Raw genomic sequence first — 13,434 nt, forward strand, 5'->3', positions numbered from 1 at the left:
TACTACATTTCATTGGATACATGACTGGATCGTAGCTTTCTTGAGCAAGACAAAATTTCAGAAACAAAAACAAAAAAATGGGTCACAAAAAAATCTGATCTATTATTTTTTTCTTTCTTTGTTTCTTTGCTTTTCTATTAAGCAGAATTTATGCAGGTCCCATCCTGATTCTCATCTTACCTGAATCAGGGAAATGTTATCCCTTTGAAAAGAATCTTTCCCTGCACTTATTTTGCCTCCTGCTGGCCATTGTACAAGAAACAGATTGTTTTAATCTCTTTGAAGGCAACGTTGTAGAGTCAAATAACATTTTAAGGTGACTCTACTTTTGATATTTCTACATCTATTTTGAATATTTGTTTATTTTTAAATAGCTAACTACCGATGAAAAATGTAGGATTGAAAACTGAACTAAAATATCTGATTACGAATTTATAAAACATTTACCATGTTTTTAAAATATACAAATTTTATATAAAAATTAGGTGTAAAAGGAAGTGTTTGCCCAGTGCACAACTAATAGAACGCTACTCTATTTGTTGTTTCGATGATCGGCTTACGCGTGTGGAAAAACTCTTTAAGAAAGTTTATTATGAAAATGTCACATTTTGTGCCACCCTTAAATGTGATTGAAAACACTTGAGAAGAAAAACGTTGGTAAATTTAATGCATTAGGAAAGAATCATATTGGACGACTAATGCCTTTACATTACAGACTGAAAAGGTTCAATAATTTGCCTTTGGCCATTTTCTTAGCAGGGTTACAAAATATTTCTTATGCTGCAAGTATAACGGAACAAAATTAATGATCATGTCCATAATAGAGCTTTGGAAATGAGATAGCTACAATATGTAATAGAAAGAGCAGGAAATAAGCTAGTATGTTCTGCGTCCGTACCAGGAATGTTCTAGCAAACTGCTGGAACTGCTGGTTCGTGAGGCATTATTAGAGTCGATGACATGACATCTATTATGTTCTGTATAGAAAACTGATCTGACTTGGGTTTTTTCACGTTTTCCTGAAATGCCCTCTGTCAATTTAACATTTACTGATCATTGCCGTTACTCTGATCAGTGGTTGGTTTGACCGGCGTCACGACTACAGCCGTCACCTGGACCTCTGATTGGCTCAGAGCTCTCATCCGGGTATTGCGCTAGGACGAGCTCATTAGCTAAAGGTACCAATATGGCGGAGGTAAGAGGGAAAACAGGGGAGAAGCTCCTGGTCTTTAATCGATATTTTTTGTACTCACGTATTTTAGTTTTAATCTTTATGTTATCGATTGAGGAGAAAAACGTTTTTGCTGCATGTATAGGGTGTTTTATGCCATAAATGTCATTTTTATTCGTATAAAATATGCTTGAATGTCTGAAGTGATCCTTCACTAGGAGGCCTCTGCGCCTTCGCTCTCAGCTGCTTCGCAGTAGCGGCTGTGTAAATTGATACGTAAATTTAACGCCAGTCGGCTCCTTAAAGAAAATAACAGAGTATTTCGAGTTTATTATAGTTTAAGTTTTATTTGAACGGCTTGAGCTAATTTTACAATACCTTTACGGAAAAGAACATCTTTCCCCATCGATGACGGCGCGATGCAAACCAAATTAGTGTTTACATTTCTCGATGCAGAGCGTTAACATTAAGCTTTTAGGGTTAGCTTGGCGGCTAGCAAACTGTTTCGGGAGCAGATTCAGTTCAAATCTTGCTGTTGTCTTTTACACAGGGGCCTGATTTATTTGGATGTAGTGAAGAATCCCAATTCCTTGCTTCAAATCTGAAATTGCAATATGACTTGCGGCTCATGTCAAATTAGCTACCTATAGCAGGTAACCATAACGGTATTTCTGACTATGTATCCCCCATTGTGGATTGTTAACATGTATTCTGGATGAATGCATGGTGCTGTTTGGAGCAGAGACATTTAGAATAAATGTATACCTACATTTGGCCCATCATAATGACTATTTTAGGTTTTAGGTCATTTGTGTTTTGTATTTTTTCAGTGATACTATTTTGATCAAATTACGAATGTTTGGAGCTTATTTCACGAGTTTGCTTCATTTTTATTACTGCAGCTGTATAAACACCATGCACTTTTTTGCATACAGGTATTTTAGTAAAATTATGAAGAGGGGAAATGTTAACTCAACCAGTTTCATCTGAACGGGCATTAAATCATTTTATGCTAAGATTGCATTTGTAGTTTAATACTTAAGACAAGTGCAGTGTTTTAGCAGCTGAATTTCTGGTGTCATTTATGCCTATGAATTTTCAATAAAACATTTGGGGGGGGGGGAATCTTTAAAAAAATTCTTAGTTTCAAAAATGTTTTTAATATTGCTATGCTATGAGAAGTGTGATAATTTCTTATATATTAGCGCTATAATTTAAAATATATGTTTGCCGTTAAAAATGGTGACATTATGCTGTCTTGAAATGAAAATGCATTCATCTTATATTTTTTTTTAAAGTGAAACATTATAGTTGAGACCTAAATTTTAGTTGAAAATTATATCAGCATTTTAATACAGCCTGGTGTGTGGTTGTGTGTGTGCATGGGAGAGACCTAATTAAGCATGTTGTAACCTATTAAATTGTTAGATTTTTTGGTCTTTCAGTATTTGAAAATGTCAGCCAACAGCCAAACCTTTAAAAAAAACATCAGCTTGTTTTCAGGTGAATCAAACACTGTTTTGTTAAACCAAAAAATTCTGTGTAACTATTGATGCAACACAATCACAAATTTGACAGTTCTTAGCATTTGTGATCATATTTTAACATGTATGCATTTCTTTTAATTGCATCTGTTAATGCTTTATGATAATTAGCTTATAGATTCATATGCATCACAAATTTCCCATATTTGTCCATGAATGGTTTTTGTGGTAGAGGTTGTTTTTTTCTCGTATGTTGTTTTTTTGTTTTGTTTTTTTCATATATGTATAAATTTTTTGCTCTTTTTACTTTCAGGCTTCTCTAGGAAGTTCAAGTCCAGGTAATTAATGCACCATGAATTATTGTTTTTATGTTTAATTTGCCGAAGTCATTTTTAAAGAAATGTTTTGTATTACTTAAATATTAGAAGGATACTGACTATTTTAATTGCAATGAAATCTGAACAATTTAGTCTTGTGCTCTCTTGTGTTTGTGTGATCTTCCTAAGACAATTTTTGTGCTATGCCACTAAGATATTTCCGTTTTGTTTGTTCAGTTGGCTCTTTATCTTCAGAGGACCATGACTTTGACCCAACTGCAGAAATGTTAGTTCATGAATACGATGACGAGAGGACCCTTGAAGAGGAGGAGTCTTTAGACGGCGGGAGGAACTTCAGCTCCGAACTTGCAGATTTGGAAAGGGTAAACTAGTCCTCATTTCATTTGCCTTCAAATTTCGTACTTATTCAATACAATTTTTTATTTATTTATTTATCATTAAAACATTCAGTATGTTCTAATTTAATCTTAATTACTAAATTTAGCCAATTTAAGTTTATTATTGAAGTTTTCCATCTAATGCAGCCATCAGATCACAGAAAAATTATTGACATTGTTGGGGTTTTTTTAATCAGGAAGGGAACATGCCTTTGGAAGAACTTTTGGCTATTTATCGCTATGAGGCGTCAGCAGGCTCCAGTATAGACAGTTCCTCTGGGGACCTGACGGATGAGCTTCCTGACATGACATTGGATAAGGTAAAGTCCTGCAAATATGCACACACATTAAACATATTAAAAGTTTATATCTAGGACAGAATAACTAGTTGTGGGCTATCTAATTGTTTATTCTGGTCTCATCAGGAGGAAATAGCGAAAGATCTGTTATCTGGTGATTATGAGGAGGAGACCCAATCTTCAGCTGATGATCTGACCCCATCAGTTACGTCTCATGAGACCACAGACTTCTTTCCAAGAACACTTCGATGTAAGTTTACAGATTTCTGTCTGCTGGTGTTAAAGTTTTATGTATACCATACTGAGTGAAAAATTACATATTTGTATTAGAGTTGTGACTTTGCACGAACAATGGACTTTGCATCCATTTATTTTATTATAACATTTTGTATCACATTTTGGCATGGTTGATGATGTGTCTTTCAATATTTAACATGGTGATGATCAAAGTCAGAGTGTTTACCCTGAAAAAGAAAACTATGAACAGGAGATCAACAATATGTCAAAGTCATGGGAAAATAGTCAAATCCTTTAGGTCAGTGGTCCCCAACCCTTTTAGTCACGCGGACCGGTCAGCCCTTCGCAGTTTTGCTGCGGAACGGGGGTGGGGGGTGGGTGCGCGCGCAGCAGAACTCCGATGTTGTTTTGTTACTCATTCTGCTGCAAGTTGGCTCAATTTTGACTCGCAAGACGTAACCGGTAAAATCCGGTTTAGGATTTTCAAAATAAAAGATCCGGAGTAGTTCATTATTTCTTGCTCAGCCCGGTACCAATTGGTCCGCAGCCCGGTGGTTGGGGACCACTGCTTTAGGTGACATGTAAAATGTTTGCCAATTTACACTAAATTCTGACACTATTTGTGTATTCTGCAAAATTTTAGAGACAAATGAGATGACCTTGTAGATTCCCAAAATTATTTGAAGGTTTAAACCTCACGCTTCTGCACCAGAAAGTAAAGGAGTGTGTTTACTAATGTGATTTTTAAAAATTTCTTTTTAGCCAATGCCATCTCTGATGGGGATAAAGAATCAGAGTGTGACGATCTTGGGCCTAGCCCTGACGACTCTGGAAAAGTGAGTGATACATTGTATTATATACAGTATTATACAGTATTATGTAATAATAAACTTCATGTGACGTTAAGCCAGACCTTTTTTGTGTATTCTCTTTTTTTCAAGGAAATCATGGTGGGGGCAGAGTACCAAGCAGAGGTGCCATCTGGCCTCTGTCACTACAAAGACGAGGAGAAAGGTGAGCGCTGCTTTTTGCATCTGTACATGCTGTTTAGCCAATTCCTAACAACACCAAAAGGAATTAAGCAGCAGCTCTAACTCTAAATCATCTCCTCTTTCAAACAGTGTATGAAGATGATGATGAGTTACTGTGGAGCCCAGACATTCTGTCAGAAAACAAGGTTAGGAGTTATCTCTCTGAAGTATTGTTAAGGACAACAGATGAAAGCACAGGATACGACAAACCAGGGATGCATGTTAGAGATGATGAGCAGGTAGGTCACATCTCCTTGACAATCCTTTGATGTAACACATTGAAAAAAATCAAGATTTCGATGGGTAGTTTTTATCTGATGTGTTTTGTCCAATACTTCATTATTTCCAACTTAGGCTTTGTATGAGCTTGTGAAATGCAACTACAACATCCGTGAAGCACTAGAAAGATACTGCAACCATGTGAAATCCTCTAAAGGTAAGCAAACAAGGAAATGATCACATTATTCCTTATGTCAGTAGGTCCTTCATTTATAAATATGTAAGTTTTTTCAGATGAGGTCTAATACTGTAGTAAATCATGGAATATCCTAAGTTTGTCTTGTCAGATGTTGGATCAATTAATAAACATAATTCTTTAAGCCTTTAACCTCAGTTATTTGGACTGACTCTCTGGTTAAGACATCCTTTACTTTTCAGATGATTCCAGGAATCACTGTTTAATATTTGTTGTGTTTTGCTTTAGAAAAATCTCCTCCATGGTCGGAGGAAGAATGCAGGAACTTTGAACACGCTCTCCAGATGTACGACAAGAACTTTCACCTTATTCAGAAACACAAAGTGAGACTTATTTCATGGTTTTACTATAATATTTATGCAAAAGTTTAAAAAAAATTTTTTTAATTGAATTTTAATGTTTTTGTCCTCAGGTAACAACACGGACAGTAGCAGAATGTGTAGCGTTTTATTACATGTGGAAGAAGTCTGAGCGCTTCGACGTGTTTGTGCAGCAGAATCGGTTTGGGAAGAAGAAGTACAGCAGCTATCCTGGTGTAACGTAAGTGACCGGAACAAGTTGATTTGACCTGTTTGCTCCATGTCACACACACACTGGGAAAAAAACCCGATACCTGATGTTAAAGAAATTGTCTCGGTTGTGATTTTATTGCGCAGTGACCTGATGGACAGGCTGGTGGATGAAGCAGAGGGGTTGGCGGTGGACAGCTCGTCATCTGTGTGTTCAGGCGCGGGTGGAGGGGGAAGGATGGAGGCCACAACAGAGCAGCAGCTCAGTCTGCTCAACTCCATCACTGCAAGCGATCTCACAGGTTTGTATGGGAATAATGTGAAATTCTTCATAGCAGATGATTTTCTGACTTGTAATATTTTTTTTTTTTTAATCGCAGTTGTCATCTTTAGGTTTTCCATGCTAACACAGTTCTGTCTCCTCACAGCTTTAAGCAACACTGTAGCCACAGTATGCGCCCCTGGAGAGGTGAGTTGCTTGGACTCCTACAGCTTTCCTCCTCTGGAAAGTCTCCACCGTGGATCCCTGAACCACGACGAATCCCTTGGGTTCCCTTCCAACGGCGCCGACCCCGACTGCCTCAACATGCTCGACGCCGGCTTCTACTCCGACCTGGGCCAGCTCGGAGGAGTGTGCGTCAGCAAGGACTGCGAGCGGCCCTCTAAGAGACTCAAGATGACACTGCCTGACTCATTTATCAACGACGTTTCCGTCGCTAACCTCGGTGTGGACTTTGAAGCCCGACGGACAACGACGCACCACCACCGAATCACCGGCGCCAAAATGGCCGTGTCTGTCACAGACTTTGGGAGCTTAGCTGGCAGCGGCGAGCCCAACGGGTTTCTGGGAGCGCACACACGGCACCACACACAGCATACTGCAGCGCTTCAGTCAGAGTGATCTTCCTCGTCTTCTTCCTCTGTTCTTCCCTTTTGAAACCTTTTTTTCTTGCTTGTACATAAGACTGACCTCACTGGAAAATCTGATTTGTTTAAATTCTATTATATAAATATATACATATCTATATATATGTATATGAATATACTTTTTGTTTTCATTTTTGTGTAATATGACATCAGTGATGTCTACCATATAGAACTAAAATCTTGATTTCTCTCAAGAGTTTATATAGCCATTTATTTTATTTTTGTTTGCGTTTATGAGATGTGTAACGTCCATGTACCGTGGGGCCCAGAAGCTGCAGTAGGAGAGTTGTGAATCTTCTTCCCTGACATATATAAGCATCTTCAGCGCTACAGTCTGTTATTCTGCCATTCTTTTCAGCTGCCAAAACAGATTGTTTTCTGCCTCTAGTGTTAGTAGTTGCCTGTCTTTATTTGATGTGGTACTTATATTTAATTATTTTTTTGAAATTGTGTTTGGTTTACAGGTACTTTTCAGTAATCAGAATGGTGCAGATGGTGTTGTTGACCCCCCACCACCTCCAAAAACCTGAGTGGAAGTAACACTAGCATGCAGATTCGTTCAGAGGCCAGGAAGTGTTTTGACTTGCTGTAAAGGTTCTTCAATTTGAGTTAGTTTATAGAGATGCACCAATCAGAATCTTTGTTACAATTTTTTTTGTAGCACTTTAACCTATTAATATAGTTTGTTTTGTTTTTTGTTTTTTTTTCTCCGAAGAGTTTTTGCGGCGCTAGTGGCTCGTATTTTTTTCTACAGTAGGCAGACAGGAAGGAGGGTGAGGAGAGAGGAGGGAAGACATGCGGCAAAGGTCGTCGGGACCGGGAGTCGAACCCGCGACGTCCGCGTCGAGGACTAAGGCCTCCAAACGTGGGGCGTGCTAACCCCCTGCGCCACCACAGCCTTCCCCCTTAATATAGTTTTTTTTTTTAATTTTGACTTGTCTTGAAGAGGCAAAATTTAGCCCTTGTTTGTAATCGATAAAGAATGCAAATTAATTAAGTTTTCAAAAAGGCAAATCTGGCATGTTCTATTACTCACAGCACTTAAAGAAAAACAGTACTTTGGCCGATTCAAGTCTTGCTCTCTCTTGCTCTTTTGCAGCCTAATTTATACGTAGATCATACATAGTGTTTGAAAATTAAACAAGTTTAATTTTCAAACACTTTGTTGATACTAAAATAATTAGCTTCCAGTCTTTTTTGCTCAGTTTCAGCAAACTGTGCGATATGGAGTGCGATGCACAAAACACGTCTTGATTTGAGGCAGTCTCTTGGTGCATCTCATCTTTAAGTTCAGATTGACTTAACTTGACATGTGCGAACCTTTGCAGCATCCTAATTGTTTTTTTCTCCTCATGTCAAACCTAAATTTCTGGCCCTGGTTTGTTTTATCATCGTGCTTCTAAACAGCTGGTGAAGAAAACGGTTTGCAGCCTCACGTAATCAGAGTCGCATTGTTTTCCTTTTCTCCCTGTTGTGAAATCTTCTTTGGAGCAAACTGTAACAGCAATATAGCAATGCAAAGATTTTGGTTGGGTTAATAGCCATGTAAACACTGACACAGTAAAGTTCTGTATTTATTGAGTATACTTTGACCTTTGTAAGACTTAATTTAATACGTTTAAGTTTGTTCATGCTGCTCTTTGGCAGGTTTACCTGTATATGACCTTGTTATTGTTAAATATGGTAGAATTTGTTCCTCAATCAAGTAGCTCCATTTTTTTTCATTACTAGCAAGCTTTGGCAAACCTGCTGGTGGTGTTATGTTTATTTAAAGCCTCTGAGTTGTAACCTCTGCTTAGCCTGTACTGACAAGAGATGCCTTTTAAAACCCGATTGACAATTTCATGGGAGTAACGTAGCAGAATAGGAGCGGTTTTTACTTGACTGAATTCCGTAATTGTAAAACTAAAACAAAAAAAACAACAAAAAAAAAAAGGTTCAGCGGATCGGCATCAGTGAATTGGATGCAGTAGTAGTGTTTACTTAATTTATCTATGCATCGTGCTATGAGTGTTTAGTTTGTTTCAGGGGAACATCATGTCAGTTTTGTCCAGTACATGTTTGCATTTCTCCCATAATGTTTGTGTAAAGATCAAATTCACGCCCACTAATCATCACTAAGTTCCATCATGTAAATTCAGTTCGGAAGCCCAGCATCAGAGAGAGGTTCTTTACATCTGCATTTCATGTAAATAATTAGCAAATAGCCTTTAAAACGCCTATTAACTGACCTCTTACACTTGTGAGTTTGTGTTGATACAAAGGTTTCAAATTTGGTTCTCTGTCAGAAAGGCAATAATTTGTAGATATGTACAGTCATGGGTTATTATTTTTTTTCTCCTGCATTTAAACATTTGACTTGTTCAAATCTCATTTCTCTGTTTGGATAGTCACGATACCCAAAAACTCCAGGCGGCAGCTGAAACCACGCATGCCAGCTGCGCCTGCCTCTCTAGTGTGCCACAGAAAACGGCTTTACCTGAAGACGTGCTGGTATTGCTCAATGTTGCGGTTTTTGCAGCCATGTGTAAAAGACACTCATCTTTCTTTCCTAAATCTTTTTACTCGTCGATATTTGTCTTGATGGTTAAGGAATGGCTGCTGATTCTAAGTATGCGAAGAGCTCGTTTCTCTTTTAATGCAATGTGCATAATGCAGTAGGTCCTCCAAGCTCTTCTAGCTTTAGCAGTGCAGTGCTATTTATTTCACCTGTGGTTTGTACAAAGACTAAAAACTGTCAGAATGTAAAGGCCATTAAGTAGTTTGAGTAGGTTCTCACCTCCCTGTGAACTCGAAAATGTGATATTTTATTGATCTCTCTGGCTTGAGATTTGTGTGTGCAGGAAAGCACTAAACAAATTTATTTTATATTTTGTATTGTGTTTAGAAGTTTAAAAGTTAAAACAGAATATAGCAGTCGTGTTTTGAAACTGAAAATTCACATCCTTTAAAACCGAAAAACACCTTTGTGAATAAAAAAAAAAACCCTACAAAACCTAAAAATGTATATCCAGAAATATAGACAATCAAAAACTTCACTATGAGAAATGTTCAAGAAGCTATCTTTATTGTTTATAAGAATTGTACATAAACATTGCTGTTTTTTTTTTTTTTCTTTTGTTAAACATTATTTTGTATTTTCTGTTGTACTTTAATACCTTGTGTACAGATCCAGAAATAAAGCTCTGGAAAAACTTCAGAGATGATTGCATACTTTTTTTGTCTTTAGTAATATTACAGTAAGGCCAGCATATTCAAGGCAGGTGTAGGTGATGAAATGTGGAAAAAAAAAAAAACAGCTGTAGAAGAAAAGTTAACATCCCTGAAAAATGGGTGCCAAACTAACAGTCACAACTTAACCCTATTGTAGATTAATACTTTTTAAAACAATTTTCCAGGTTTGTAAGATTCATCTGACAGAAACTGGGAATTTTGAAAAAGGCATGAAAAAATAAATAAATACAGATAAGTTACCAAAGCATGATTAAGCATCAATAACTTTTACTAAAGATAAAAACAGTGATAGAAAGCTCTCTGTTCCTTAAATGTAAATACCTGAGGTGAAAGTTTTACAGGGAGATTTGTCCAGCAAGTAGAAGAAAGTGAGAACCGTTATCTTAAAGATAAATATTGAACAGCTAATAAAACACTCCTACACTTCAGGTTTATTAAAAGCCCAATCCTCCAGCAAGCGGTCATTTGTCAATAGCTGGGGGTCCAGACTTACTGTAGAACAAGGAGCTGGTTTTTAATCAGGTTAAACTAGTGGAAGTTTCCTAATGTCTTCAACTTGCATGCTGCATTAAACAATTGTCATTATATACTTGAGTTATTAGCAAGCATTTACTGCAATACAGACAGTTAACCTTCATTTGTCATCAAACAGAAGTTATGCCAGAACCTGCTGGAGGATGTGAATAATTAGCTTTACTTGACTTTAAAGAAAGTTGAGAAAAAAAAGCATTATAAGAAAAGCTTTAGTGTGTATTGGTATATCTGGGTGACATTTTTTATTTTATAGTGAACAAGGAAATGAAAGTCAGTGATCTTGAGAACTAAATTACACACGTCAAATTAATCATATCCACTTGCATCAAACCTTAACTGGACGGTTGTCTTATGAGGGGAATGGGGATAGTCATAAAGTCCTCTGCCAGAATCACCTCTACCCCAGTGTCCTGTAAAGCCTGGTCAGCTTGCTTCTTGAGCTCTGAGACCTCGTCCTCGTCTCCCTCCTTCTGTAGGGAACTGGGTTTGTAGCGCTGACTGAAATGATAAAGGACCAGCCTCCGTGCAGAGCAAGTCCGAGCCACGGCCGCTGCCATCTCAGGCGTGCTGTGTCCGTGGTCCACAGCTTTCTCCCGGTGCTCGTTCCCAAGGGTGGCCTCGTGGACCAGAACGTCCGCCCTGTCGCACAGACGGAAAGCTCCTTCACCGATCACCGAGCTACAGTCTCCGAACACACAGACTTTCCTCCCGGGAATATCTGCTTCCAGAACCTCACTGGGATGCAGTAAACGTCCACTGTCAAGAACCAGAGACTCGCCAGCTTTGAGACGGCCATACAGAGGGCCTGGTTTAAGACCTAAAGTTGAGAAAATACATCAATCATTAAAAAAAATGATAATAATTTTAAGTTTTTAACTGTCTAGCTCATAATCTTAAAAAATTAAATACATTTATAAGTTGGTTTTTTTTTTATTTGAATAGCCAACACATGTTGAATGTAGACTTGGCTGGGGGGGGGGGGAAAAAACAGGAAACACTTATTGGTGAACTTCACATCAAATATTTTTTTTCTTGGGATTTCAGCCTTTTAAATAGAAATATATTCACAAAGTCCCTGTTTAAATTTTCACACTTTGTTACTAGACTGAAATTAGACCAATGATTTCAAATTCAGTTTGAAAATTTGAACAAAATATAAGCTGGCTAAAATTTGCATTAAAAAGGTTATACACTTAATTCTTTTTCATTTTGTTTTCCTAAAATATTTTCACACTTTTTTTACACACTTTTTGGGGTAAGTGTGTAAAATTTCCTCGTGGAAATTTTCTTTCAACATAACAAAGAAAGTTGAAAAATACAGAAATGACTGTCCAAAAATGTCCCTCATGTCTTGCGATGTTCACCAACAGTACAAGGAGTATATGTGCTAAATGATCTATTAAAAAAATTGTAATTTATTTTTTGTTTGTGGTAAAAAGTGGGTTTTTCTATGGGAAATTCAAAATACAGTCCAATCCTTTCTCAGGTTGATAGTAAATCAGGAGGTATTTATTACCGAGCTCCTTCAGTAGTTCTTTTTTCAGTTTTCCGGGACGACCATGTTCCTGGATGCAGAAGCCAAAGGAAGGGATGCGGTGAAACAGCCTGAAGGCCTTGACAACAAACTTGTTGTCTTGGAAAAGGAGGTAACAGTCGTCGGAAACGTCCAGAGGAATCGTCCTGCCAGGCTGCTCCTGTGGATGGGGAGGACTGGAGTTCACAGTCATCTGTAATGTTAGACAAATGTTAGAGCAAATCGGAAACCTACAAGCAGCACTCAAACAAAAATAATAAGAATTAGATATTGACACAATGATTCAAAGAATCCATTTTTAAAGAAATGTAAACAAATATAGGGAAGCTAAAATAATCTTTTGCATTTAGATGCTGGAGGAAGTTCATCTCAACAGCTTGTACCTACATTTCTCATGATCAACATAGAACAATAAATAAAAAGTTGTTTTTTTTTTCTGTTTGGCTTATCATTTTTTCATTATTAACTCCTTCAAAAAGAAAAACGTACCTCCAGACTCAGCTGTCCATCTTCTGGACTCTGGTCTGGCGTGGACTCCAGTTCATGCACTACAGCAGCAACAAGAGGCAAGGTATGCGTTCATGTTTTCAATTCGGTCCTGAGTTTTAGCAACAGAAGGTTTACGTTGCACCTGCCTGCATATGAGAAGAGCAGCTGTGACCCTGTGAGCCCAAGAGTCACTCTGAGAAACTTCCTGAGGCCCCGGGGCCCGTAGATGTCCACACATTTCAGGCTCTGCTCCATGTCGGGGTTGGTGTTGAGGCTCACGGTGCAGAGGAGACCAGGCAACCCGAACAGGTGATCGCCATGCAGGTGGGAGATGAACACCTTAGTGATGCGCCCTGTGTGGACACCATGACGTGACATGACAACGCTCTACCAACAACGAAGAAGTACAGATTGAAAGAAATTTGGTTTATTACCATCTCAAAACTTTGAGCAAAAATACTTAAATACCTTTTTTTTTTTTTTTTAACTTTAAAATACTTAGAGGGGTTCGGCTGGTTCCTCACCGGCTCTGAGCTGGCTCTTCATCAGTTGGGTCTGGGTTCCCTCTCCGCAGTCAAACAGCCAGCACTCCCCGTCCGTCCGCAGCACCACGGCCGAGGCGCCGCGGTGAGGAGACGGATAAGCCGACCCGGTTCCGAGGAAAGTCATATCCATGGACATTCTCCCAGCGTTACAGGAGATCAGTGAAAAATATCGAAACTTCCACAAACAGTGACTTGAGCCACATTGCCTGTCAGAACAGGTCACACAGTGATGACGCAAAATGTGAGGCGG

General features: G+C 38.3%; 2 protein-coding genes across 3 annotated transcripts; one reads left to right on the forward strand and one right to left on the reverse strand.

Annotated features, from left to right (window-relative positions):
• Positions 1-1,161: 1,161 nt before the first annotated feature.
• mier3b (mesoderm induction early response 1, family member 3 b) lies at positions 1,162-7,565 on the forward strand. Of its 2 annotated transcripts, none has more exons than XM_032577669.1 (13): positions 1,162-1,195; positions 2,969-2,993; positions 3,210-3,355; positions 3,568-3,690; positions 3,796-3,919; positions 4,669-4,742; positions 4,848-4,920; positions 5,028-5,176; positions 5,292-5,373; positions 5,641-5,735; positions 5,825-5,952; positions 6,069-6,223; positions 6,350-7,565. In XM_032577669.1, exons 1-13 carry the CDS (start codon positions 1,187-1,189, stop codon positions 6,820-6,822), a joined length of 1,656 nt encoding a protein of 551 aa, XP_032433560.1. In that variant the 5' UTR covers positions 1,162-1,186; the 3' UTR covers positions 6,823-7,565. The 2 variants fall into 2 exon arrangements, with proteins under 2 accessions (XP_032433560.1, XP_032433561.1); XM_032577670.1 differs by lacking the exon at positions 1,162-1,195 and adding an exon at positions 1,235-1,824.
• Positions 7,566-9,898: 2,333 nt separating this feature from the next.
• On the reverse strand, positions 9,899-13,433 carry elac1 (elaC ribonuclease Z 1). Its single transcript, XM_032577671.1, has 5 exons — positions 13,164-13,433; positions 12,786-12,992; positions 12,640-12,698; positions 12,133-12,343; positions 9,899-11,433 (listed from the first exon to the last, which is right to left on the reverse strand). The coding sequence occupies exons 1-5, from the start codon at positions 13,318-13,320 to the stop codon at positions 10,949-10,951; spliced, it is 1,119 nt and encodes a 372-aa protein (XP_032433562.1). The 5' UTR covers positions 13,321-13,433; the 3' UTR covers positions 9,899-10,948.
• Between the last annotated feature and the right edge of the window lies 1 nt (position 13,434).

This window comes from Xiphophorus hellerii, chromosome 12 (genome assembly GCF_003331165.1).
Source record: "Xiphophorus hellerii strain 12219 chromosome 12, Xiphophorus_hellerii-4.1, whole genome shotgun sequence".
NCBI classification, from domain to species: Eukaryota; Metazoa; Chordata; class Actinopteri; order Cyprinodontiformes; family Poeciliidae; genus Xiphophorus; species Xiphophorus hellerii.

What these genes read in the sequence shown, in the direction of transcription:
- mier3b (XM_032577669.1), top strand. An exon ending in GCCCTGACGACTCTGGAAAA is followed by an intron (nt 4,743 to 4,847) that starts GTGAGTGATACA and finishes CTTTTTTTCAAG; the next exon opens with GAAATCATGGTGGGGGCAGA. An exon ending in ATGTTAGAGATGATGAGCAG is followed by an intron (nt 5,177 to 5,291) that starts GTAGGTCACATC and finishes TTTCCAACTTAG; the next exon opens with GCTTTGTATGAGCTTGTGAA.
- elac1 (XM_032577671.1), bottom strand. Translation starts at nt 13,320, where the DNA reads ATGTCCATGGATATGACTTTCCTCGGAACCGGGTCGGCTTATCCGTCT. An exon ending in GCTGCTCTTCTCATATGCAG is followed by an intron (nt 12,699 to 12,785) that starts GCAGGTGCAACG and finishes TTGCTGCTGTAG; the next exon opens with TGCATGAACTGGAGTCCACG. An exon ending in AGAACTACTGAAGGAGCTCG is followed by an intron (nt 11,434 to 12,132) that starts GTAATAAATACC and finishes TCTCAACTTTAG; the next exon opens with GTCTTAAACCAGGCCCTCTG.